The sequence below is a fragment of the Apostichopus japonicus genome, chromosome 2, assembly GCF_037975245.1.
Source record: "Apostichopus japonicus isolate 1M-3 chromosome 2, ASM3797524v1, whole genome shotgun sequence".
NCBI classification, from domain to species: Eukaryota; Metazoa; Echinodermata; class Holothuroidea; order Aspidochirotida; family Stichopodidae; genus Apostichopus; species Apostichopus japonicus.
In genome coordinates, this window is record NC_092562.1 from 1959901 (window position 1) to 1985544 (window position 25644).

The 25644-nt window shown below is 37.7% G+C and overlaps 1 protein-coding gene across 4 annotated transcripts; it reads right to left on the reverse strand.

The window, feature by feature from the left end:
* Window positions 1-140: 140 nt before the first annotated feature.
* LOC139973531 (hydroxymethylglutaryl-CoA synthase 1-like) lies at window positions 141-23925 on the reverse strand. 4 transcript variants are annotated; one of them, XM_071980275.1, is made up of 12 exons: window positions 23408-23925; window positions 21723-21792; window positions 14347-14513; window positions 12331-12630; window positions 11406-11531; window positions 10350-10514; window positions 9183-9354; window positions 8334-8504; window positions 7536-7642; window positions 6724-6849; window positions 5559-5713; window positions 141-4785 (listed from the first exon to the last, which is right to left on the reverse strand). In XM_071980275.1, the coding sequence occupies exons 2-12, from the start codon at window positions 21761-21763 to the stop codon at window positions 4714-4716; spliced, it is 1602 nt and encodes a 533-aa protein (XP_071836376.1). In that variant the 5' UTR covers window positions 21764-21792; window positions 23408-23925; the 3' UTR covers window positions 141-4713. The 4 variants fall into 4 exon arrangements, with proteins under 4 accessions (XP_071836376.1, XP_071836392.1, XP_071836400.1 ...); XM_071980291.1 differs by lacking the exon at window positions 21723-21792 and having other exon boundaries at window positions 23408-23924; XM_071980299.1 differs by lacking the exon at window positions 21723-21792 and having other exon boundaries at window positions 23403-23924.
* Between the last annotated feature and the right edge of the window lie 1719 nt (window positions 23926-25644).

A 25644-nucleotide genomic window follows, 5' to 3' on the forward strand; every position in this document is an offset into this window, starting at 1 on the left:
AGGTGGTAGTGTTACGTCAACACAGCAATTTCGTATATAGACGTCTATTCATAGCGTGGACATTTGCGCCCGTTTGTATTTAGCCTGACAGAGGGACGTTGAAACATTGCCAAAAACGGAAGACCATTATATCTAAACAATTCTTTTATTTTTCATTTTTATTGGTATTCATAAAATTAACTGGCTTGATCGCTGGATTTTCCAGGAAGACCACGTGTTAACAGCACTAACGTCATCGCAATATAAGCTCATACCAATTTTTCAGTTAAATACATACAAAATATCGCTCGACAACTTTCCATATAATAAGCGGTATAATATCATGCCACCAAATCCGTGCAAAACTTTCCAAATGTTTAAACAAAATTACGAGAAAAAGTATATATAACCTCTGTGTCGGTAGCATTTAAAAGTAAATATACATTCATACTTTTGTCCCAAAGTATAGTGAAAGGAATTTTCATTCATGCCCATTTATGAATATTCAACGAAAATAACGTTTCTCCATATAACAGCATTGCTTTCACTACCCCCAAAAAATGGTTACATTACCCATGAAAATATGAAAAGACATAATTAGGGAGAGTCAATCTTTCACCACCTAGTTGTTACAATGACATCGCACATTGAACTAACATGCATGGTAGGCTGATCCTATGAAATGTCTCACATAATGAGATTCTATCTAGGTTTTTTTTTGGAAAAGTTTGCCCATCACAAACATTTATTTCATTTAAGGGTTAAACTAATGATAGGATCCTTCTACACCTTTAACGATAGATTTCAACATGATACATAACTTTGAGGGGGAAAAAAATGACAATTGTTGTATACATGAAATGCTTGCCATTGATACCAAACACCCAGTTTATAAGAAGACTTGTGTAAAATGAAATAAACCACTCACCTACAATATAATAATAGTATTTCAAAGAAACCTGAATGCTGTTAATTTTTAATATTATAATAGATCAACTAAACGTTGATTTTATATGACAGAACGTCGTTTTTTGTGCTAGGTCAAGAATCCAGAAGAAAAAAATGAAGAAAGGTAGAAGGGAGGGGGAAGGGGGAGAGAGTGATGTTTATATTTTCCAATTATTTAAATTGGTAGAACTATGGTAAATCACGATGGATTTTGCAGGCTGCCATCACACCTTAAGTATTAAAAAATGCACATCTTACTCCAGCTTAAGCGTCACCATGTTAATGGATGTAGCATAAGCAGGTAAAGGGGGGGGGGGCAGAATAACAAGAAGATTCCAGAAATTGTTGCAGTTACAAACTCAGGCAAGAACTTTTTGGACATGATAAAAACAATATCTGCTAAACAATTTACAGAGGTGGTTTACAATTCCACCAGCCCAAATACTCAAACAAGCAAACTGACATGGGGGTCTGATGGGGCACGAGCAGGAATGGGGAGGGGGTAGAGTAGGCATGAACTCTGAAAAAGAATATAACGCCATATTTTAATAAGGATGCCAAACTTTCAAGCTACCTTCATCTTTCCAAGTAATTGATAAATCACGAGTGTTTCATTTGGGAAAAACGCTTGTTATGGGTTTTTGGGGACTATCATTAACTTTAATAGTCTTTTGAGAAATTTATTAAAACCTTCTGTTAATTTTGAATTACTTAAATGCTAAGTAAGATATCTTAAAATATTTGGATGTCTTGTAATTTTTCTGAGACTTGACTACTGGAGCCAATGAACTGCATTGTTGTGAAATATCAATTAAATCAATACCCAACAAAACCAAACTGCTATAAAAATCCAAAATCATGAATTTAAAGCAATGCAATTTCTTTTGTCTTGGTGACTAATTACCATAATTTCAGTTTAAATTAATATATGTAAGTGCTTTAGAAAATGTTCATACAACGTAGTTGATGTACTACTTTACAACATGAATTGTTGATTTCACAATGTTTTATTTAATGCAGTAAACCTACACACCACCAATAAAAGTTATGAGGAAAACTGTAGCAGATTTTGGCTCAGTTAAAAGTTGAATGTTTACAGTCGAGCCATTTATCGATTTCGAGGCCTTCCCACATCACTTCACAACAACTTAACTAATGGTCATTGGTAACTTGTCACACCCACACAACTCAAACATTCGCCCCTTCCCCCCCCCCACCCCACAGGTAATGGAGATACCTTGTCACATGACACATCTCAAAGATCTTGTCGTCCGGACTCAAACTTTCAATGCTTTAATTGCAATATGGTAGTTTTTTCCTACTAGCAAAGTTTTTCATATTTTTTCTTTCCTATAAATTGCCCGACTCCCAGCTCCACCCCTCCCTCGTCTCCCCCCTCCAAAGAAAACATAAATATAAGAGAAAGGGGAAACAAAAATATTGACTTGAAAATCAAACAGTATTTATCACTATTTTATAGTAATATAACCAATACTTTTTTGATACATAAAGAAAAAAGGAAAAGAAAGGATTAATAACTGCACTATGAGGAATGTTTGAAGGATCAGGGTCCCAGCAACAAGCATGCATGGACCCTGGGCACTAAACGATCCAAATTCTGAGGACCCATAGGCAACTTTCCTTGGCAACAAAATGATTTATACACTTTTCCTTGTCATATAAACACAAAATTTGGTTAATTTTGCAAAAATCAAAGCCAAAGCCAAAAAAAACAATGTATAAAATATTTTCACTGATTGATAAACTTAATAATAAACTCATAATAAACTATAATAGGAAGTTCAAACTTAGCAAATTGCACAAAAAAAAGCACTCCTATATATGAAGCAAACTTACATACTCCCCACCCCCCCCCCCCCCCAACAGAAACACAAAACTGAAAGCAAGACGGATGGAGTTAGAGAACCAGAATTGTCTACTACCCTTAGTGATTGCCTAGCCACATATTCATCAGAGTATATTAATGTAACACTACAAACAAGATGTCAAGTATTGAATTAACACCGCCAGGAAGGCTAACGCGATCGATCGGGAAGGATTGCACATTCATTTGGAACTGTCTACAAGGTTTCTATACTTTATCTCGACCTCAAATAACCTTTGACCTTCAAGGAACTTCAGCCAGGACAAATATAAAACAAAATTGAAGAAGTCATATTTTGCACTATTTTTCAATAAGAATTGCTTTTGAAATTTTTCAGGTAAGAAAAGAGGACTTACTTTTTGAGTGTTTGACGTTTGAACCAAGTGAAACAATCAAGTTAAAGTCACAATAAATACAACTTTGCATATTTCATAATTCAAATCTGTCAAGACTATTTCTAACCCATAACTCAATCATAAAAGTATTAGAGCTATAACTTACAATTTCCACAAATTCAAACCACGTGGAACGGAAATGTTGTCAAGCCCAAATTTATTCAGCAGAATGATAGCAACTGACAGACAATTAGTCATGTGCATTTGTTTTTACTATCTACGGGAAGGACGCATGAATAAATTAGCACAAAAACTAGAAATCCTTATCAGCCATTCATTTATGATATTTTCACATGCAAAAATATTCCAAGGTATCACTTTAAGCCACAGATGTTTGCAACTTTTTTTTCATATCGTAATCTAAAAGACTAGTGTAATTTTTTATAGAATAGTCTGGTTTCTATAATTTACGACTACCATCATTGGAAGAGCGCTGCCAATGTTGAAGAAAAACTACTGATATGATTTTTTTGTTTTTTACAACTACAAGGTATAAGGGAAATAAAACAATGGAGCAAATTAACGAGCAACGTTATTAACCCCCCTCACCGGCACCATATTTGACCTACATGCTGGCATAAACCCATAGTACCATTAACCAATTTGCATATTCTTACTGCATAAATTAACATGTGAGACAAGACCCACATGGAAAACAAGGAACGAGCAAATGGAATATCTCTTACAAAATTTATGGATAGGACAGAATTTATTACAAAGTACTTACAATTGCTTTGATCTCGAGAGGACCGAGGGGGAAATTTTTTTTTCGTCCTGTAATAATAGCTTGGCAGTCGCAGTTTTCAAACTTTTTTAACGATTCTTATCACCATTTTCAAAAGCCATGCACCGTAGAAGTTTGCATATAATGGGCAAAAACACCCAACTCAAATTTAAAAATCCGTGTGGCTGCAACGGTTCTGTTACTCCGTAGTTGTGAGCCACATCATGTTTATTCAAATCCAATTCCAAATATTCTGTGTCCCATAAAAGGTAACGCCTTCTTATAGTATGAATTAACCAGACCTGGCAGGTGTAGGATAAGGGTACGATGATGTTTGCGTTCGATACAAAAAACAGACTTTCTCAAGATTGTTGAACGATCAGTTACGACTTTCAATGAAATAAGAGAAGTAGCTTTCATTCGTAGCTTTTTGGGTGAGCCAACGGAGTTGCACAAACAGCTGGTTTTAGTGCCCATTATGCAATTTCTTTTTGCTTTTCTACAGAAGAACTCACCCTTTCCAATAAACCGATTAGGTAGCGAAATAAGCACACATGGACAGCTTCAAAGAACTGCTAGACTCTAAGGAGAAGCATCTCAAAGAAAGGGCTCAGTTTACCCTATTTCATCTGTTGTATGTCTATAGGCTAGGTAGATGGGACAAGTGCGATAGTAGTGTAGAGACAGGTTAGAGAGGTGGGCAGTAGAACTGCCCATTCCATCGGTGGTTAAAGACACTATCCAAAATTAGCTGCGTAAATTGTCAAGCAATTACACTGTCGTCAATGGAGGGCTTCGGAATTGGAGATTTCTAAGCAAGGCTGGGGCAGTTTCTTTGCAGGTGGCACCTTAGTCTGAAATATAAAAGGGAAAATATGACCACCTATCCATCAAGATGTTCGTTTAAGACGCTAGCTAGTCAAAACTCAGGACCCATAGCTCGTTCTCATGATAAGAAGATCTAGATATATGTGTCCATTGTTGTCAAAACATAGCAAAAGAGCTAGATATGCAGGAATTCAAGGAAATTTATTAGCAAACGAGTACAAATTTGCCAGAAGCCTTGGGGTGCGATATCAACGAAACCGCTAGTCTATAGTAGCGGATTGTTTCGCCAATAGACATCAAATGTATAACACTAACAATTGAATACTGCCCTCTACCATCCAGTATATGAGATTAGGATTAAAACTCACCGTTGTATATCAGATCGGGGTCAGATCGGAATCCCAACATTTTGCGCTGTTTTTTCAATCTTCAGCCAAAAGGGGAACGAAATTACTTTCTAAGAAAACTATTAAATCTTCGATGAAATATTAAACATTGAACCCATCAGCCAGTAACTCAGAAATATGCTAGAGAGTCTGAAAATGGTCACGCATACTCAAACTGTACAAATCATTTTACCATATTCATCTCAACGTAGTCACCCAGACAGAGAGATTTAATCGGTTATTATAAGAATCCTCAGTGCCTAGGAGTAACATACTTAGTCCGAATCTTTAAGGGAGCATTTTTTGAAAATTCTCATCAATTTTTTCGGACATGCTAATTATTATAAGTGACATCAAAACATTTGGAAAAAGACCAAATTCCAACGGAATTTTAAGCTGTCCTTAATTCTCACCTGGGAATGATTTGAAACTTGTTGCACCTTGTTCGAATTTGACAAGATGCTACCGTCCGTTCTACTGTACTTGCGTCTGTGCATCTCGTCCACGTACGAGAGATACCAAGTACCAGGGAATAGCTCCTCCGTAGAGCCAATGGGAGAATATTTGGCTGTAGGATTTAAACAATAATCAGAAACACAATTTATTTTAACTTCGATTATTTTAACTTCGATGTATTTATTTTAACTTTGATTTACATCAAGAGTGAGAATCTCCAAGGAAGCATTCTTGGAAAACTTCTTATCAATCTGTTTGGCTTGTTAATTTTTTTTAAATGACGTTAAAGCATATTTGGAAAAGTCAAAATTCAAATAGAATTTAAGACGTTCTTAATAATCACCTGGGAATTAATTTGAAGCTTGTTTGCTTGTCAAAAAAGTTGACGACAGTCAGATGTAGAAAACTGTGAACAATGTGTTTAGTTTCATACTTGTCAGTGTTTCCTTCATACTAAAGCCTGTATGGGGTATATAGTATAAAATACATACATATAAAATATTCACCAATGAGGAATATTTGCTTGTTGTTGGTACTTTTTGGAAGCAATCAGTGTTTGGTGTTGGTGAGAGTATACAGACTAGAGTTTAAACTCTGTTGTTTGTACTTCACAGGTAATATTTATAGTCAGGGACAAAATATTGACATGGGGGACATGATATTGACTTTAATTTTACACAGTTGTAAGGTTTTTTTTTTTTAAGAATGGTCCTTACAAGGTGGGCCACTGAAATTTCTCTTTATCTGTTCAAGTTTTCGTTTCCAACAAAGGATAAAGCAAACTTTGTCACTAGTTGAATTTATCATAAATACTGAAGTTGTAACTTGTAAAAGAATCTGGCAAGTTCAAAGTTTGCCAGAATCAAAGAATCTAGAATTGTTGATTGATCTCTGATTTGAAATCCATGAGCAAAAAACAACAATAATGGTGTCTAAGTTTGATCACCTGCCATGTTTTGTGTTTTGGTGTTACTTGCCATAAACTACAATGTCAAACTGGAGAAGATGAATTGAAGGGTAAGGGCGGTGCATTACTTAGCGGAAAGTAACGTTTAGATCTTTATTCTCCCACCCCCCCCATCTCTCTGCCAGTGATGAAGACGATTTAATGGGCCAACTTACCTAAATGGTGGGTATCCTCTCTCAGTTTCATTGCTTGAGCAAACACTGCAGGAGGGACCTTGTTTCTACTGTCCAGCCTCTCTTCCAAATCTGATAAACTATGGTGAAGTTTGCATAACTGAGACCCTTTAACAGAAAAGAATGAACTCATATTAGACTGCATTTTCTTTATTATTATCCCAGACGATGACATCTGTTTCACAAAAATTACTTTTCCAATTTCTCTCTCTTTTCGGTGTTCTCCATCGCCAGACGCTCTTCTAACATTTTGTCTGACTGTCTTTCCATTTCTACGATCTTTTCCAAAAGTATAATCATACAACCAAAATTTTCAAATAATATTAACATTTCCTAACATAAGAAACAAAAGAGATAGAAATATAATTGGTTAGATTTTACTTCAGTCCACGGAAATTTATACCATGAAATAAAATGAAAGTCTACAAGAATTGATTAATTCCTGACGAGTTTGGCTTTGAAAATGAAAACAAAACTATATGTGAATGAACAATGGATATCTGACTGGGAAATTATAAACAACAAAAAAAGGGCAAAGACCTTCATGGCTAGGATGGAATCCGCAGCCAAAGACCTCTAGATTACAAGCCCCGACACTCTGGCGCCCCCAAAAGAAATTAACATATACAGGGATCGCCAGTTCACCACGCAATCGACTCTGGGGCTAGATAGCTCATTCGGAAGAGCACTGGGCTTGTATCAACTCGAAGGTCACAAGTTTGAATTCCGTTCAAGCCATGAATTTTCATTTGCTCTTTTCCTTTAAAAAGGAAGAAAAATAATTGGGCAATTACCTGGAGTGGCATCTCTGGACACTCTCAAGGAGAAGAACGTTGCTGCAAAGCCGGACCCATACGAAAACATCCCTATCCTTGTGTCGATAAGATCCTCTAGTTTAGAACTGGAAGGAAACAAGACCCAACGGGAAATAAATCAACATATGCGGTAACAACGGGGCAATATTATAAACATGTTTTGGCCACAAGGAGAGACTCTCGTTTGTCACGATGACTGGGTTCCTACATATCAACGTACGATTATACAATAGACAGATTCTAAAACTGGTAAATAAATGTTTAATTCCAGTGTAAATTGGTCACAATTTCCGTTCTCCTCGCGTTCGACTTCCGGCTGGAACCTCTTCAATCATCCTTTTCATACAACAAGGTCCCATTCAAATGGTATCAAAACAATTCTTCTTCGCCAGAAAGATGTACAGAGCCAAGCCACATAAATGACGATCAACAATTAGAGCCCTGTTTTCTCATATGCAAAGTAGGCTAGGCTAAGAAACATAAATATGGCCTAAAAGGCTTATTAAACAGAAATTGGCTCAAGGGCTGATATTACCAGACTACTGTTGGTAAGTCGTTGAATTTCACAAAGCAATAAATATATGTTAATATATTTTGTCTTCAGGGGATATATTTCCATGAACAAGCAGAGATACTGTATGTAGCAACAAATTTGAGGTTAAAATGGGAGAGTTAAAAAAAAAAAAAAAAAATTGAAATTTCAAGCGATCCATTTGCCATGGACAATTTAAAATGCTACTTTTCAAAAATGATAGAATAAGTGTTGTGATACCATACCTTGCTATGAGTGAAGCCAATCCACCGTATAATGAGGGCGTGTACATATTTCCTACGTTTGTCGCTACGTGTAAAGAAGGTTTCGTTTTCCTATCAAATTCTCCTTTACTGCATTGCATGAAAGCTTTCTCTATATTTTTATCAAAGAATGTTTCTTCCCGTTTCGCATCCCTGTGCATGGAGAAAAACAGCAAAGATACTACCAGTACAATTTGATAACATATTTCAGACAATTTCAAGCAAGGCACTTTTATCAAATTGTCCATTGTGCTACACTGTTGTTCCACACTATTTTTCCTTTAAATTATGAAGAAAAAATCCAGAAATGAAAAATTCCAGAAATTAACCGGACAAAAAGGCATGAGAACCTCATACCAAGTAGACAATATTTCACAATATTTTTATGGTGTAACCAGTGTTCCACATTGGGCTGTGTCATCAGAATATTTGATCTCAATTCCTTCACAGTATACATTGACTGTTTGCCAAAATTACAATCGCACCATTGCACATGAGAAATATAGAAGAACCGTAGGTAGGCTTACAGTTTTAATGTAAAGCAGAAATCAGGGTTTGACATTAAGAATCACATTTTAGCTCATTATGGATGTTTAAATTGGGAACCAATGGCATCCCTGGTGGTTGAAAGACCCACTTTACTTTTGAACGTCCAGGGTTTGAACCATCAACCTCCTGGATGCTGCAGTTAATTGTTTCTAATGGTAACTCCTTTAACGACATGACCGTAGATCGAATGGGCTAATGCAAACTCCTTTACATACATGACCACTAATGGGATTTAGAGTAGATCATCAAATCTGGTTTCATATTGCTGACGTGTATCTTTACCGGTATCCTTCTAACCCTGGATATTTTCCCCCTTCACTAGTGTCCGGTGATGGATCGAATAAGAAATCGTTGAAAGCTAATCTTCCGAATGACTTCTGTACCAGCTTGCAGTAAGGTGTGTGGAAACAAATGGCTTTGAAGTCGCCCAAGCTTATTTGTTTGCTTTCACCATCTGTGGACAAGAGGACAAGAGGGAATGAAAATCAACAGAAGTGAACAAAGTTATAAAATTTATGAAAAGCCCAGAGAGAGGGCGATTGATCCAGGACCTAATACCCTCTGGTAACACCCGATGAATGAAGCACTGCCACTTCATAAAGATGAAACCTTTGTTCAAGATAAGAAGCAGTGAACCTCCCACCAAGATCTGCAATCTTTGGGAAACATTTACTGAACCGAGCAGCAAGGTTTAACACCTCAAGGTAACTAGGTTCAAACTTTGGGCTGTTCCTACCCCAAAACGACACCTATATTCAATTCACAGACCAGCGAACCCAGCATCAAGACCTAGCACCCCAGGGACACAAATATGTAATTATATAAATCAAGAAATAAGACAGAGCAGCTATGAGAAACAAGCGATAAATGTGGAACTGCCTTCTGATTTTACTCAACTGACACTTTTAGTCCAGAAACCAAGAAACGAACCTAAAATTGCTCTTAGTAATATATTATATTCATGGCGCTAAGAACCATAAACCCGCAGCCTCTTACCTCTACCCACTAAGAACCATAATCCTATAGCCTCTTACCTCTACCGCCTAAGAACCATATGCCCCTCTCTCTTACCTCTACCCCTTAAGAACCATAAACCCCTCTCTCTTACCTCTACCGCCTAAGAAACATAAACCTGTAGCCTCTTACCTCTACCCCCTAAGCACCATAAACCTATAGCCTCTTACCTCTACCCCCTAAGCACCATAAACCTATAGCCTCTTACCTCTACCCACTAAGAACCATAAACCTATAGCATCTTACCTCTACCCACTAAGAACCATAAACCTATAGCATCTTACCTCTACCCACTAAGAACCATAAACCTATAGCATCTTACCTCTACCCCCTGAGAACCATAAACATATTGCCTCTTACCTCTACCCGCTATGCACCATAAACCCCTCTCTCTTATCTCTTCCCCCTAAGAACCATAAACTTATAGCCTCTTACCTCTACCAGCAGCAGCTTCAGCCTTTTGTCGATACCTTTCATAGCACTTGTCTAGAGCCCCAAGGTAGCACTGGATGGAAAGTTTCCCATCGACACAGGGGTACTCGGAGGACATGTCTGGCTTGTAAAAGTCGTACGCATGTTGCATGTGGGTACCTCGTAAACCTGTTATGAGATAGAGCAAAATAAAAGTCTGCTTGAACCATTTTGACAGAAACAAAATATTTCCCTGAAACCAACTTTACCCCTTCGCCTTGCAAATGGTTCATTTTTGCACATACCACGTAATACCAAGTTATCATGTCATACATTAACTGTACATAGCTTGACCAAATCGTATACTAATCGTCCAGCCAACGAGGAGTCACCGAGAGGACGTGTCTAACTTGTAAGAGCCATGTATCGCTTTGGATATATCTGTAGATCTAGCATCAAATATGTCGGAAGGAGTTTCTGATTGGCGGACACTTGTCGGGTTCAGGGTTGTCCTTTGGGTGGGGTCAGAATAACACTTACCAATCAGTGTGTTCCCAGGGGGAGGGGTCTAAGTGGCGGGGTGTCCCCTTCCCTCTTTTAGAAATTTGAATATGATATGGAGCTATATTTTGCCACTTTTTGCAACTCCATTTATGTTCCCAGAAAAAATATTTCTAGGTTTATAAGGAGCCTAACCAAAACCTGACTGACCAAGTTGTTGGTGGGGCATGCCCTAACTGTCACTGCGCCCTTGAGACAACAGGACTCATAATTCTTTCCAATTAACCCTTGTCGCAATTCTGATTGACCCTACCTCTAATGGATTCTGTCTAACAGCTAGAAATGAGAGACATTGCTAGGGAATTGAATGCTTAGACGTTGAACACAGTGCATTATAGAATCTAACTTTAATCACAGAACTTCCCTGGAAGACATACAGTACAGCACCTTGCAAAGTTTTTTTTTACTTGTTCAATTACCCACACTTTGAGCAGTTGCTTGTTGCCAATTTCAAGATAACAATCATGGCTTCCCCCTCCTCCCTCCTTCCTCCTCTTGCCAAGATGGAATGATACTCACCTCTCTCCATCACCAATGATGCATTCGGACCAACCAGCATAGCGACAGCACCTGCTCCACCCGTTGGCCGGGCATTGCCGGTAGCATAGACGGCTATGTCGCCCGCTACCACTAAAGCATATCGGCCTGTCGGAAACAAACAAAGTTAGAGAATGCAAACTACTGACTTACACGATGAATTAGATCCATATCACTTTAAAAGGACCTGCCTGCATTGATCATCACATCATGGTCAAGTTTGACCAAGTTGTTAGTCTCTCTGCTAATGCTCTATTGGAAAACTGTATTTCATAGATCAAGATCAACATAGATCAAGATGGATAAAATTATATAAATAATAAATGAAAAAAAAATGTAGCTAACAAGAAAAGCAAGGATGGTGATAATAAGAGTTTAAAGATTCACAGTAAGGCTAGCCGACAAAAAGGAAGATCTCTATCCAGTACCATGTATGTAACTCCTCATGCCCTCTTCCTCACACCTCCACCCCCACCCCCCTGTCCTCAATTATACAACTGTCTCAAAAATGTACTAAATGACAAAAGTATGTTCCAAATCACATTTCCAGCAGGTACTAATTTAGTAATGGTTACATACAACCAGCCTTGCACAGTTTTCATTTCACACATTCTAGAGTTAAACTTCAAGCGGGAACTTTTATCTGCAGATTATCGTGTCACCCAGACGTCACTTTGCAGACATTTATCAGGATTTACAAAATACCACCTACTGTAGAAGGGATTATTTATGACATAAATTTCCTCTTTCAGTGCAAAAGCTATCAGCAAAATTGATATATTTATCCCCCAAACTTGGTTAAAAATGTTACCCCAAACATATTGTACAATGACGTTCGGTGACCTGTTGACGAAAGACGTAATACTTTGTCGGGTAAAATTACTATAAGGAGGTCTGAAATCCTTACCATCCCAGGAACTCGATTCCACCCAATTGACGGCGTTAAAGAGGGCGGCTGTGCCCCCGTAGCAGGCATTGGTGGTGTCGATGCCCTCTATGTCGGTATTTCCCGACTCTTCAAACAGCTGCATCAGGACGGTCTTCACGCTCTTGGATTTATCGATGATGGTCTCCGTGCCGACCTCTAGCCGCCCGATCGACTCGGCCGGGATCCCGTTCCTCTCCATCAGGTTCTGTACGGCTGTCATGCACAGCGAGTTTATATCTTCGCAGTCCGTACAGAAGCCCATCTTGGTTTGACCGAGACCTTTTCAAAATGGATTAAAACCAAAGTAAAATTAAACCTATCCTTGAGAGAGTTGCCAGTTTTACATTTTTCTTTTCATTTTTTACCCGTTTAGTCTGCTATCATTTGGAATTTTCATGGACATTTTAATTGAAACTATTAAACAGTTTATTACAGTAAAAATAAAATTATACTGTAGCAAACTGCTTATCCACTGGAGAGCCTGTGTAAGAGAATGTGTAAAAGTAAGTTGGCCTGTCGTTTCGATGGTAGCAGGATCTTCTTCAGAGGCTAAAGAAGATCCTGCTAGCATCGAAACTTCAGGCTAACTTACTTTTACACAGTTTATTACAGAACAAAAATCATGATGGAAATGACTAGATATACGTAGACACGGAGATATTTAAATGACAAAATGGCGATGACTTTGTTGGGGAAACAGGCAAAATAAACATTACAGGTAGAGAAAAGCGAGACAGAAATTTGAGGAGGAAATAAGAGTGTGCATTTAAGAAGTTTAGACTGCAATAAAATCTATTAAACATGCATTAACACATTAAACATTAACACAAAATGCATGTATTATTTCCAGCAATTGCTATAAATTCTACATTTGAGCTTGAAGAAGTCACAAAAATATATTAAATACCAAAGGGAGAGGCCCCTTCACAGGATTTTCCAGAGGAAAATATATTTTGACAGATGAAAGAGGACCAACAATTCTAAGCATTCTGGTGAAATATGCATACTCCTACATGTACCGTTTTCCGAGATAACAGCATCTGAAGTTGACCCATGTGTTTTGTAACCCAAAGTGAACTAGAAGCAAACAGATGTGATGTCATACTGTAGAAGCATATATCGGTTTCTATAAAATTTCTCCGAAATTTGGGATACATCTCAATATATACACACGTACAGTACAGTCCTATAAATTTTTAACTTTACACCCCCCCTCAGTAAACCTTGTAAACTAGATATTCAAACCAAGGGTGAAACAAAAATTTAGTGAAAATAATGAAAAACAAAATATTTTGTTGCCAATGTGCAAAGACAGCAAAGTATATTCAGTACGACATCACACCTGTTTGCTTCAAGGTCACTTTGGGTCAAATCTGTGACAATTTCAATTATCAATATCTCGTTAACAATATGTAAATTATGCAAATTTCACCAGGCTGCTGAGAATATTCCAAAACTTACTGGCTTGGATATTGACGAGTGACAAGCTTACCTGTCTCCCCACAACCACAGCACTCTCGTTCTACCGTGTCTAGAATGAATATATGTTTCTCTTTCATCGATCAAAAGTATACTTTCCTATTGACTATCATTTCAATTGCAAAACAAACATTAACACTGCCCTACTTTGTTTTGATGTTCAAAAAGACCATTGATCAAAATACAAACAAAACAGTTAAGAAAAATCCGCAGCCAAAATCGCTTAGCTGATCTTTGGAATAGTATCTTCAGAAGGATGGGTAAAATGGAAGGCACCCCAGAAGTGAGGGCGCAATGCTAAAACCTTTGCAGCCATGTGGTCTAGGTAGATAGGAAAGAGTATATCTAGAGATGAGTGACAGGTATTAAAGAGAACTAGTGAAGTGAATCCTTCAAATTTTCAAAAGTGCAACTTTTAAAATTATCGGCAATTCTTGCTTCCTGGACTATGCTCTAGTGCTTTTCAACATTTTTTGTTCATACCCTCTGGAAAAAAGGTCAAGAAAAGAACTGTACCTATGGTATATTTTCCAGAAGAGACGTCATCAAATTTTTCAAGTTCTTCTTGGTCGACGTATTGCGACGGGAAGTAGATCTCCATGGCGATGATGCCCACGTCGTTGGGCCAGTGGTGAACGTCACCACTACTGGCCCCGTTGATACTCGAAGGCATACTGGTATGTCTGAGAAGAGAGAGAGAGAACCAAGGGAAGAAGTTATTAATTGAAAATATGTCACTATTCACAATATTTTTGCACTCTATTGGATACACCGATTTTTTGCAAGTTCCATATAGATACAGTAACCTTGATAAAATAATAAACTATTAATATCTGTTTCTTTTTTCCTTTTCCCATAAAATGTGGTCAAGAGTAGCCGGGTGTGAATGTTTCAGAACAAGTGAAAACTGTAGGGTAAGAGAGTTAGAGAGAGCACAATAGTTTTGAAGCAAATTATTCAACTGTACAATTTACAGTATTTCTCCACCAATTTGGCAAGTGGCAACTAATAGTTCTTATTAATGTACAAAAAAAAGGTACACAGTTTGTTTTTTCAAGAACGTTGGTCGTTGATATAAGACCAAAATGAAAATAAAACCATTATGAAACGGATCGCCATATATATACACACAGTTAACATATCTCCATCAACAGACACAATGGGCTTTCCCCACAGCCTTGACATTTCAATCTGTTAATACATGTGTCAATTCACGTAAAGTGAAATATTCACAGGTTCACTAAATTTCCTACCTAGCCCTTCTTCGCTCAGACCGGGTATTGTTCTGGCTTTAGGTATTGTATGTTAATTCCAAAATTACTCTCTGTAATTTTTCAATAATTCTCATTATATAGCTAAAGCCAACACTCAAGGCTACAGTATGATACTGTACACGTATACCAGCACTGCATACTGTATTTTATTGTACTGTACTGCATTGTTTTGTACTGTGTTCTGTACTGCACTGTATTGTACTGCACTGTGCTGCACTGTACTGAGCTGCACTGTGCTGCACTGTACTGCACTGAAATACACTGTATTATACTGTACTGCACTGTACTATGCTGAACTACACTGTATTATACTGTACTGCACTGTATTGTACTGCACTGTGCTGCACTGTACTGAGCTGCACTGTACTGCGCTGCACTGTGCTGCACTGTACTACGCTGAACTACACTGTATTATACTGTACTGCACTGTATTGTACTGCACTGTGCTGCACTGCCCTTACTGCACTGTATTGTACTGTGCTGCACTGAACTACTCTGAACTTACTGCACTGTATTGTACTGCACTGTGCTGCACTGTATTGCACTGTATTGTACTGCACTGTACTGAGCTGCACTGTACTGCGCTGCACTGTACTGTATTGTACTTGCACTACATACTGAGCTGCACTGTACTGCACTGTGCTGCACTGTACTGTACTTGCACTGTACTGAGCTGCACTGTACTGCACTGTATTGTACTGCGCTGAACTACACTGTTTTATACTGTACTGCACTGTATTGTACTGTGCTGTACTGCACTGCTCTGAACTTACTGCACTGCACTGTATTGTACTGCACTGTGCTTACTGCACTGTATTATACTGCACTGTATTGTACTGCACTGTACTGCACTGTATTATACTGCACTGTATTGTACTGTACTGTACATGAAACACATTGATACCATATAGGCTGCAGGACAGAACTTGAGTGCTCAGATCCAAACATAGTCCCACAAAAATAATATTAGCCATTTGAAACCTAACTTAGATACTTCCGTGCACAGATCCATGGCAGGGTAGTTTCAGAAGTATACACCCCCTCCCATTTCCCACCTCCCTTCCCCTTTTCAATCCCAAACAAGTAGTGATTAGCATATATATAACCTTGCATACACAGTAGACCTTAGAAGACCCAATTTTGCGCCTAAATATGCCACAAAATGCACCCAATTTCACATCTTTAAAGATACCAAAAGACTCCAGAACCCCCTACATTAGATATGGCTTCAACTATCCCAGGACCACACCCCTACATTATCCAATCTAAATGCTGAATCCGCCCCTTGAAATCTAGGAACAACACCCAACTAAACTATGAACCTTACAAAGTATTACATTTGGTAAACTTGTTCTTAGGTACAGTGCATGCTGTATGAACCTTAAAAGTTGAACAATTTACGGCCAGCTTCAAGACAGTTTGAGCCTTCTCCTCCTCCTCTTCCTCCTCCTCCTCCCCCCCCCCCCCTTCTGACCCTCACAATACTCTTCCGCAAACTCTTCTATATCAGTCTTACCTAACAAACCTCAATGTCTGATAATGTAATGGCAACATTTGGTAAAGTACAGTATGTGTATATTTAAAAGATGATTTGCATATTAATATTTTTCATTATAATTTATCTCAAAGATATTGCACACAACAAAAACACTGTCAGTTCGAGTCAATCTGCCTTTTGTTCATTGCGCCCTCTTTGTACTTAATAATATAAATATTGCTTAAAACTACGGAATAACAATTTTTATATATGAGAATTGGGGATGGGCTGTTCGTAAGAAATAAAGTATAGATCTCAAAGAGTGACCCAGGGAATTATTTATCACGAATCGCATCACAAACAGGCCTGCGAGACATCAAATATTCAAATTGCTACACGAGTCCAGCAGTTTATTTATAGCCAGGAAGAGACAAAACATTGACCACGGTCTTCAAAACTGCTTACTGCTGCACAAACTTTGAAAACTTTATTATGCCCTTCATAACATAAATAATATTCCCATCTGGAATACATGGTCCTATTGGTATACATAGTAAATCAACTTTTCTTCTCCGAGAACCCTTCAATAAGGGTTCGAACCTGCACACCTTAGTTTGCCAGTCCACTGCCTAGAAACCACTTGACCTAACGCTCCCTCGCATAGTATGTAATTATTACAATATGGAGTACAATGTCATCTCAGATTTGTAGCAAGAACTGTACAAATAGAGTACCAAGCTTTAGATACTACTACAGGCAGACGTAAAGCAAAATTTAGAGTACAAGTACATGGGTTTGCTTAAGATATGACTACATGCAGGCATAAAGCAAATTTTATAGTACAGTACATGGGTTTCCTCAAGATACGACTACATGCGAGCGTAAAGCAAATTTTAGAGTAAAAGTACATGGGTTTCCTCAAGATACGACTACATGCGGGCATAAAGCAAATTTTAGAGTAAAAGTACATGCTTTAGATATGACTATGTACATGCAGGCGTATATCCAGTTCAACTACATAGGTTTGCTTTAGATGTAGACTATGTACAGTACAGGTACATGCAGGCGTATAGCAAATTTTAGAGTACAAGAACATGGGTTTGCTTTTGATACAAAGTAGTTACATGCAGGCATAAAGCAAATAGAGTACTTGTAGTACATGGGGTCTGCTTTAGATATGACTACATGCAGGTGTGAACCAAAAAGAGTACAAGTACATGGGTTTGCTTTAGATACAAAGTACTGCATGCAGGCATAAAGCAAATAGAGTACTTGTAGTACATGGGTCTGCTTTAGATATGACTACATGCAGGTGTGAAGCAAAAAGAGTACAAGTACATGGGTTTGCTTTAGATACAAAGTACTGCATGCAGGCATAAAGCAAATAGAGTACTTGTAGTACATGGGGTCTGCTTTAGATATGACTACATGCAGGTGTGAAGCAAAAACAGTACAAGTACATCGGTTTGCTTTAGATACAGCTACATGCAGTTGTAAAGCAAGATCTACTTGTACGTGATACAATAAGAAACAAAAAATCACTATATTTGTATCGTGAGTACAAAATTCACAAAATTCGTACTGTACTTGGCCTGAATACTGTACTTAGTAGTCTAAGTACTGAATAAAGTATAAAATTAACTATATTTATACTCTGTACTGAAGGTACCGAAAACTTAAAGCTTCAATCTTACCTTGACTCCATGGTGAACTAAATTGGGTCTTTTCAATGTTCAGCAAATGTAAGGTATATAACTAAGAACTCTCAGAGGCTTATAAATTCAGAGATGTGAATCACTCAACTGTCAGAACTTAAACTGAGGCTCAGAATCCAATTTAAGAGGTTGTAAGAAAGAGGTAACAGCTTAAAAGCTGCTGGTGGGTAGACCCTCAAATCTACAGGTACCCTACCCAATGAGACCAGAATGAGAGCTGATTGGTCGATACCAATCGGAAACTGTATACTGACCCACTCAAGCGAATCGAGGAGGGTAACAAGTGCATTATTCAGGAAGTAATTAAGACTCTTTATAACAATACTTGTATGTTCAAAGCAACCCTCATATTTAGACAGTGCCTCTAACAGTTTTTTCTCCTTCTAATTTCTCTTAATTGTGTAACACATATTTAGGTTAAAGACATTCAATATTATTTCCAGCACACAGGCTGGGAATTGAAATAATGGCCACTTGGGGATATTCTGATATAAATTTGTAATTCATTGTCACCATTAAACTTTGCTGAATATACACAGACATTGAATTCAACATTTCAAAAATTGTGTGGCCCCAAATAAATTTAGATCCTCTGAAAGCTGCAGGAATAAATATTTTGTAAACTTAAAAAAAATGTTTTAGCACACATCCCAAAATTTGTTGACCGTAAACTCTGGTTGCAAATAAATTATAATGCCCAGAGTTGGATGTTATTGTCTTGCTAGTGTAACAAACAAAAGCTAGTATATACTTGATGTCTTTCACTAAACAATAGCAATTAAAGTTTGAAAGAGTTCCAGCAAACATCATGCATTGAGATATGTGGAATGAGTAAAACCATAATTTTACTCTGAAAAGCAGCTTGTTGAGTCAGGTTTTGATTACGGTTTGGATATTACAATTATCTAACTAGACTTACTAAAATCACATATTCGATACCAATTTATTTAACCACTACGAACATAATCTTGTCAAGTTGGTGGGTTGAGGAAGGGAAGAGGTATACACAGCAGTGTCATTAACATGATTAAAAACTACATATATACATGTTGCAATGTTTTAGGGTGTGGTTGTTTTGGAAATTGCCAAGTGCTGCATTTAGTTTCTATAGAAGTGAGAGCCATAGAAATGCCATTAATAATAATAATATTATTATTATTTTTATTATTCAAATTATTATTCAAATTTTTATTATCAAATGTTATTATTATTATTATCATTATTATTATTATTATCATCATTATATATTATGATTATCATTATGATTAAATTATTATTATCATTATTTTTGATATTAATATAATTTATTATTATTACTATAATTATTATCATCATCATATTCTGTTTGGGCATACTATTTTGGCTGATACTATAGCATTGTAGATCTCTGAAAACCTGGTTATCATTTCCACTGAATTTATATCATGGTTCTAATGAACTCACTGAACCACAGCCATGAGTAACTTTATCAATGCCCCCCCCCCCCATCCCATCCCAATTATAGGAAATATTTGATTACAGCAAATCCAGGTTAAGTTCAGCTTAAAATGTATAGCAATTCAGTGAGCCTCAGTTTACTGTACCTATACAGGCAATCATGCAATCCCATTTCCCCTTCCTTATCTGTTCCCTGACATTACATACAGATAAATTCCCTATAAAAAATATTTGCTACTGAAGGTTTCCCTTATATGTGCAGCCTACATACTGTAGTATGGTAATACAACTTGATCAAACTGTACATACAAGTGTGCTTTTTACGTGCAAAGAAACGGACACGGACCAAAGGTCAACAAAATCAAAAACAATCCCAGTCCGTTTAACAACCACCAAAAACCCAACTGAAAACCCACAAACAGAAATCTCTCACTAACCCACAAATGTATAAAATGTAGCTTTTAATGTGACGTGAAAAGGACACGGACCCAAAGGCTAACAGAACCAAAACAATAAAGCTCCACAAACCAGCCCCAAAAAGCCAACTCCAAACCACAAACAGAAACCCCCCCAACCCATATTATGTAACGACCACACAAACCCCCCACACCACACATAACAACTAACTAACTCCAAAATTCATCCGGGGTACGCCGTCCCGATAGCAGACGACAGGCTTGCGCATTACCTGCGAAGTTTTCCCAACACGGGCCTTTTCAAGCCCCCAGCAGCATTCCCCCTTTTCCCACGAGGGAGCAGAGTTCCCAACTCCCTGTCAACCCCGATCGAGTGGACCTCCCTGTCAGGAACAGGAGGTCCACTAGCGACCATCGTGTCCGGCACAAAGTAAGTGGCCGTGGGTAGGGCGGAAGGGCCACATACAAGTGTAGCATGCTGTTGTTACTGCAAAGCCTAGAATAGACCTACATACATAGTACCAGTACAGATTATTCCAGCTTTAACAAATTTTTGAAAGGAAGTTTAAGTAATACAGGGTACACTAACACATGGTACCTGCCACATCCATGCTTCATGCTTGACAATGAATTACTTAATGATGTTTTTGCATGCTGGCTTCATTAAATTGTGATTAACAAAGGGCTAAAATTGTGACTTCTTTATAGCACAATGTCTTAGAGTTTCAATCAGGTACTACTTAGGACCTGATTAAAGTCAAACAATTTTGAGGAAGTCTTGAAAATTTCTCAACATCCTGATTTTGTTTGAATGCTCCTTTGTTGTCTGGACAATGAAGTTCAAAGATGGTCATGGTTGGATGGATTTGAATATTCATGTCCAATACAGGAGGATTTAATGAATATATTCAGGATACTTCAAACTTGACCATTTTGCATACATGTACAGCCACAAGATCAATTTTTTCCTGATTTTCTGTGGTTTTAAAGTTTCTTCTTTGTAAAGTAAGTTGAAAGATCAGAAAGACACCACATTTAAGCAAACAAACTTTTATCCAGGCAGGTCGGAAGTTACAAACAGACGTATCAAGTTTAACCCACGGCCAACGATATGTTCACATACACTGACATTTAAGTATATACTGACATACATACATGTATACTGACATACGGTGACCTCAAATCCACAATGTCTAAATGATAGAGTCCAAGATTCGCCAAAGTAATGGACAATTATCAAAGATGTCACATTTGTACATATCAGAAATTATTGAGAACATTAATGTAACAATGTGTACAGTACATTGCACATGGGTTAGAATGTAACAACAAAACAGGGGTTGTACAAGCTCGGTCATAGTGTGATTACACGTAATGTTAGGGCAGGGTATGCAAGATGAGTGCCAAAAGTGACACATGTTTTACGATACTTAGTCTTGAGACCAATGCGTGCAGTGCGTAGGGTCTAATGAACAGTAGCCTACTTGGTACGCCGCAGGTCTCCCTCGAAAAAGAGTCACAACACCGACTAAGACAGATTCACAAGACCAGCCATGAAGGAACATGTACTTACGAGAGTTTTCTCTTCATATGTTTCCGAGGCATACTGACCATTCTCAAGACTCACTTGAACACACATCAGACTTTTTCCATGAATTAAAAGAAGGCATAACAAGGAGTAAAGAAAGAGGAGAAAGATTTGGATTTAAGCAAAATCTCACGTTACACATGTATACCGACAAACATTTTCATATGTTCACTGCAAATATCAATGCTTGTTTTTTACATTTATACAGCATAAACTGAATCTGGCAATTGAAGCAAATCCCCTCAGAGTGAAAGCATGCCAATTTCTGTATATAGTACACAAGGATCCAGTTTCATTCAGGAACATAAAATTGAGGAGAATTGCTTACTTAGTTAGGCTGATGGGGGTGAAAACTGAATGCCAGATATATGCCTCCAATTTTTTTTAAATTACGATTTGTTTGAAAATCAAGCCATTTCTCATAAAGTTTACTACAATATGATCATACAAGTCATTGTTTACGAGTGCACAACAGTTCATTTCATCAGGGCTATTTCATAAACTAAGTCTGTACATACCAACTGTTACAGTACAGGATAAAGGGTAGCACAAACACTGTACTGCAGTATTGTTCAAAATGCAACACATCCAACATTGAAAGATCTCAGCTTTATATATGTCTTGGGAAATGAAACATCTTGATGAAGTTGTGGTGCGAGTACACAGTACTTCGGGATAGTTAACCTTTGTGTCTGACCCTCTTTCTGAATTCGGTTGTGACTATTCATTGATTACTAAACAGAGGAGCCAATAAGTTTGCATGATTTGAAAACATTATGATGCGCTTTTCATAATTCAGTGGAAGGGAGTCATCTTAATGACTTGATAAGGAATTAACGGTAATGTGTGATTCCTTCACGTCAATTTCGTAATGGCTTACAGGTCCAAAATACTACACTGATTCCTACTATAAATATCAGAAAGATTGACTATCTGACCCAATGCCCGCGGAAACAAAACTGAATAGTATAAACTGATGTTACATGTAGGAGAAGCTGAACTGCTGACAGATGTAACCAGTCATCATATTTCTTGGTTAGATATTACAATAATAATGATAATAATAATCTGGCAGTTTCTACACATTTTAGTCAAAAGTACACTGAATTTAAGCAAACTTAACAAAGCTCTCCATTTGGAGTTCAGTTTGATTATATCTTTGGTATAGGAAGCAATCCATTTGTTTAGCCTGGGACTAAAAATCTTCAAACTGTTGCGCACAAGCCAATGGGTTGTCGGGTCATTATTACTTCTAGGCCTAAGTATTGTGTGCCCGTAGAGGTATTTTAAAGTGCATGTTTTCATCGAGGACTACATAATGCAAGTTTTTCTAAGAGGACGAAAACCTTTTTAAGACTTTGCGTGTTGTGGAAACAACTTTTAAAATCCTAGTGACAGTACGGCGTACATTTAAGTTGGCCTCCAAACACTTTTTTCATGACAACATATTTCGCAGAACTAGGCCTAGCGTTATCATACAGCTTGTACTGTGCAAGTTACATATAGTTTCAGTGTAAATAACAGTCACCATACTTAACATTAGGCTTCGGGAAACAATCAATTCCAATTTCCAGCAGGGTCCAGCCTGATATAGGAACCATGACTTCCTGATAAAACAAAATTTTAACTTTAAACTTAAAAAAAAAGAAAAGAAAGAGAACCAACCGTACTTTGAAACTACTCGTCAGGCCACGACTAACTCTGGGCTGTTTGTATCGTTGTATTGTGGTGGAATGTGTGTTGACCTTCGAGACCGTGTCTTTCACAGAGGTTACTTAGGCCTTCAATGAAACTCCTCAATAACGTACTTCCCTATGATAGGAATTATTATTCATTCATCAATGGTCCTCCAATTCAGTTCGGATTACCCTGCCCGGCCTAACTTAAGAATCCGTACCATATGAATGGGAAAGCTTAATTTCGAATCGGCAGAATAACAACTGTTATAATCCGGCTGAACGTGCATGTGTGCTCCCAAATCAATAGAATAACAGTCAGTGAATAGGTGCGTCGCGTGAAGGATTCGCTGGAATGAATTTTAGCCTGTCGGGTAGTCGAATGGTACGGATTCTAAATTAGTACCCAAAGCCCTTCGGTTATACATTAATTCATACGCAAACTAGAAATAAAGCATTCAAATTTACTTCCCGAATCACCTGACCGTACATCGAATTGGTCTGCCGATCGTACGATATACCCTATTTTGTACTCACGTGTTCCATAGTGTCAATTTTGATTGTTTACTAACATGTGCAGTTGTGAAGTTGAAGGTCAATATCGTTTAATTGCAGTATAACGGCTAGTAATTATGTCATCGACTAAAATTGGAATTCCATTTCATGAAAAGGTTACGCAGGATGTCGGCTAGCCTTAGTTTGATGGGAAAATTGCGGTATACGATGATCGTTCCTATAGGCCTTATTTCATTGTTTATTCTCCTCTTATAAAACCACAAAACGAGCATTATTTTATATTATTATGTATATTTTATTATGTTATATTATTAGGTTTATTTTTTATTAGGTATGTTTCCGGCCATCTCAACAACCGAAAGAGAAACAAATAGGGGGAATTGGGCAAAATCCAACAAAAAACAAGCCACGGCAAAATATGAAGTAAAATGTTTGGGTTTTATACGGTTGGCCTACACGTCACCTCTGCAAAAAGGTATCCTGCAGGATGTATGCAAAAGTAATTGTCACGCTAACCTTGGTATCCCCGCACAAGACAATTACATTGGTTTTATAAATTATTTCCCGGATAAAGCGAAGGGGGAGAGGGGCCGGGGGGGGGGTGGATTGGGTTCTTCACGTTTCTAACGCGTAAAAAAGATAATTACGCGGGTCTCTTATTTGATCACAAATATTTGAATTTTTAAAAGTATAGTAGGAGGATGAGTTCGTGTTAAAACTGTCAAACATATCATCAGTCATTGTGGATGATTCTACTTTTTGCATCACTAGTTGTAGGCCTATTAGTCTCAAGAGGATGGCTTATCTGGATTGAGAGCCTTTTAATTTTCAGAAGCAAATGGAATTTGATGGCAAGGCTTAAAGGTCAAAACTGTTAGAGCAATTACCGCAAATACCTGGTTAACATTAAACCGAGAGTTTAGGCTTAGCTCTATATGAGCGGACCATTTTATGGCAAGGCCAAAATAGAACCTGGTAGAGGTCGCCCTTTTTTGTTTCGATTATAATCGTAAACCTACGTAGTCATGCAGGCGGGTGGGTGTATTTAAGTGTGTATGTATGTATTTGTATGTATGTATGAGTATTAATGTGCGTGTTTGTGTCTGTATGTTAGTTTAGTCCCAAAATTATTTATTGCGAATTTCAGTGCTTCTCAAAACCACCAACATTTGGTACACTGTTTCTAATAACTGTTTATTGGAGTGTTAGCTCAGAGGTTAACGCCGGTGCCTTCCAATCATTATAAGGTCCCCGGTTCGAGTCACTCCAAGATTAATATATGTCGTCCAGTTACTAGAGTTGTTGACAATTCATAATCATGGACGTTAAATATGAATGTAAGAGGCTGACTTCGGTCAGCAAGTTGCGGCTTTGATAAGCCAATGCGGCTTCTTCGCGAGTTCCTGCTTGCAGGAGGATCTAAAATACATACATACAAACATACATACAATAAAGCAATGTCCTACCAGGAATGTATCACTATATATGTAGGAATTAGGAGACTGCGAGAGGCCTATAAACCGCAGAGGCTCGAGTGACCCCCTCCCTTCCCCTACACATCGCGCAGGAAAGATCTCAATTCGCAACAGAGGTTAGAGCTATATTTTGTGTCATGAAAATCATATTATTACAAGCGTTATTTTAACTTAAATTCGCTGACCCAGAAAATTCCGCCCAGCCCACTCCGAAATTCGAATTCGCAATAGAGGGTAGAT

Excerpts from the sequence above, each read along its gene's own strand:
- LOC139973531 (XM_071980275.1), bottom strand. The coding sequence starts at position 21,763 with ATGGTCAGTATGCCTCGGAAACATATGAAGAGAAAACTCTC. Across the intron at positions 10,515-11,405 it reads ATCATTGGTGATGGAGAGAG|GTTTACGAGGTACCCACATG; the intron begins GTGAGTATCATT and ends ATCTCATAACAG. Across the intron at positions 8,505-9,182 it reads CCAGGGTTAGAAGGATACCG|GGATGCGAAACGGGAAGAAA; the intron begins GTAAAGATACAC and ends CTCCATGCACAG.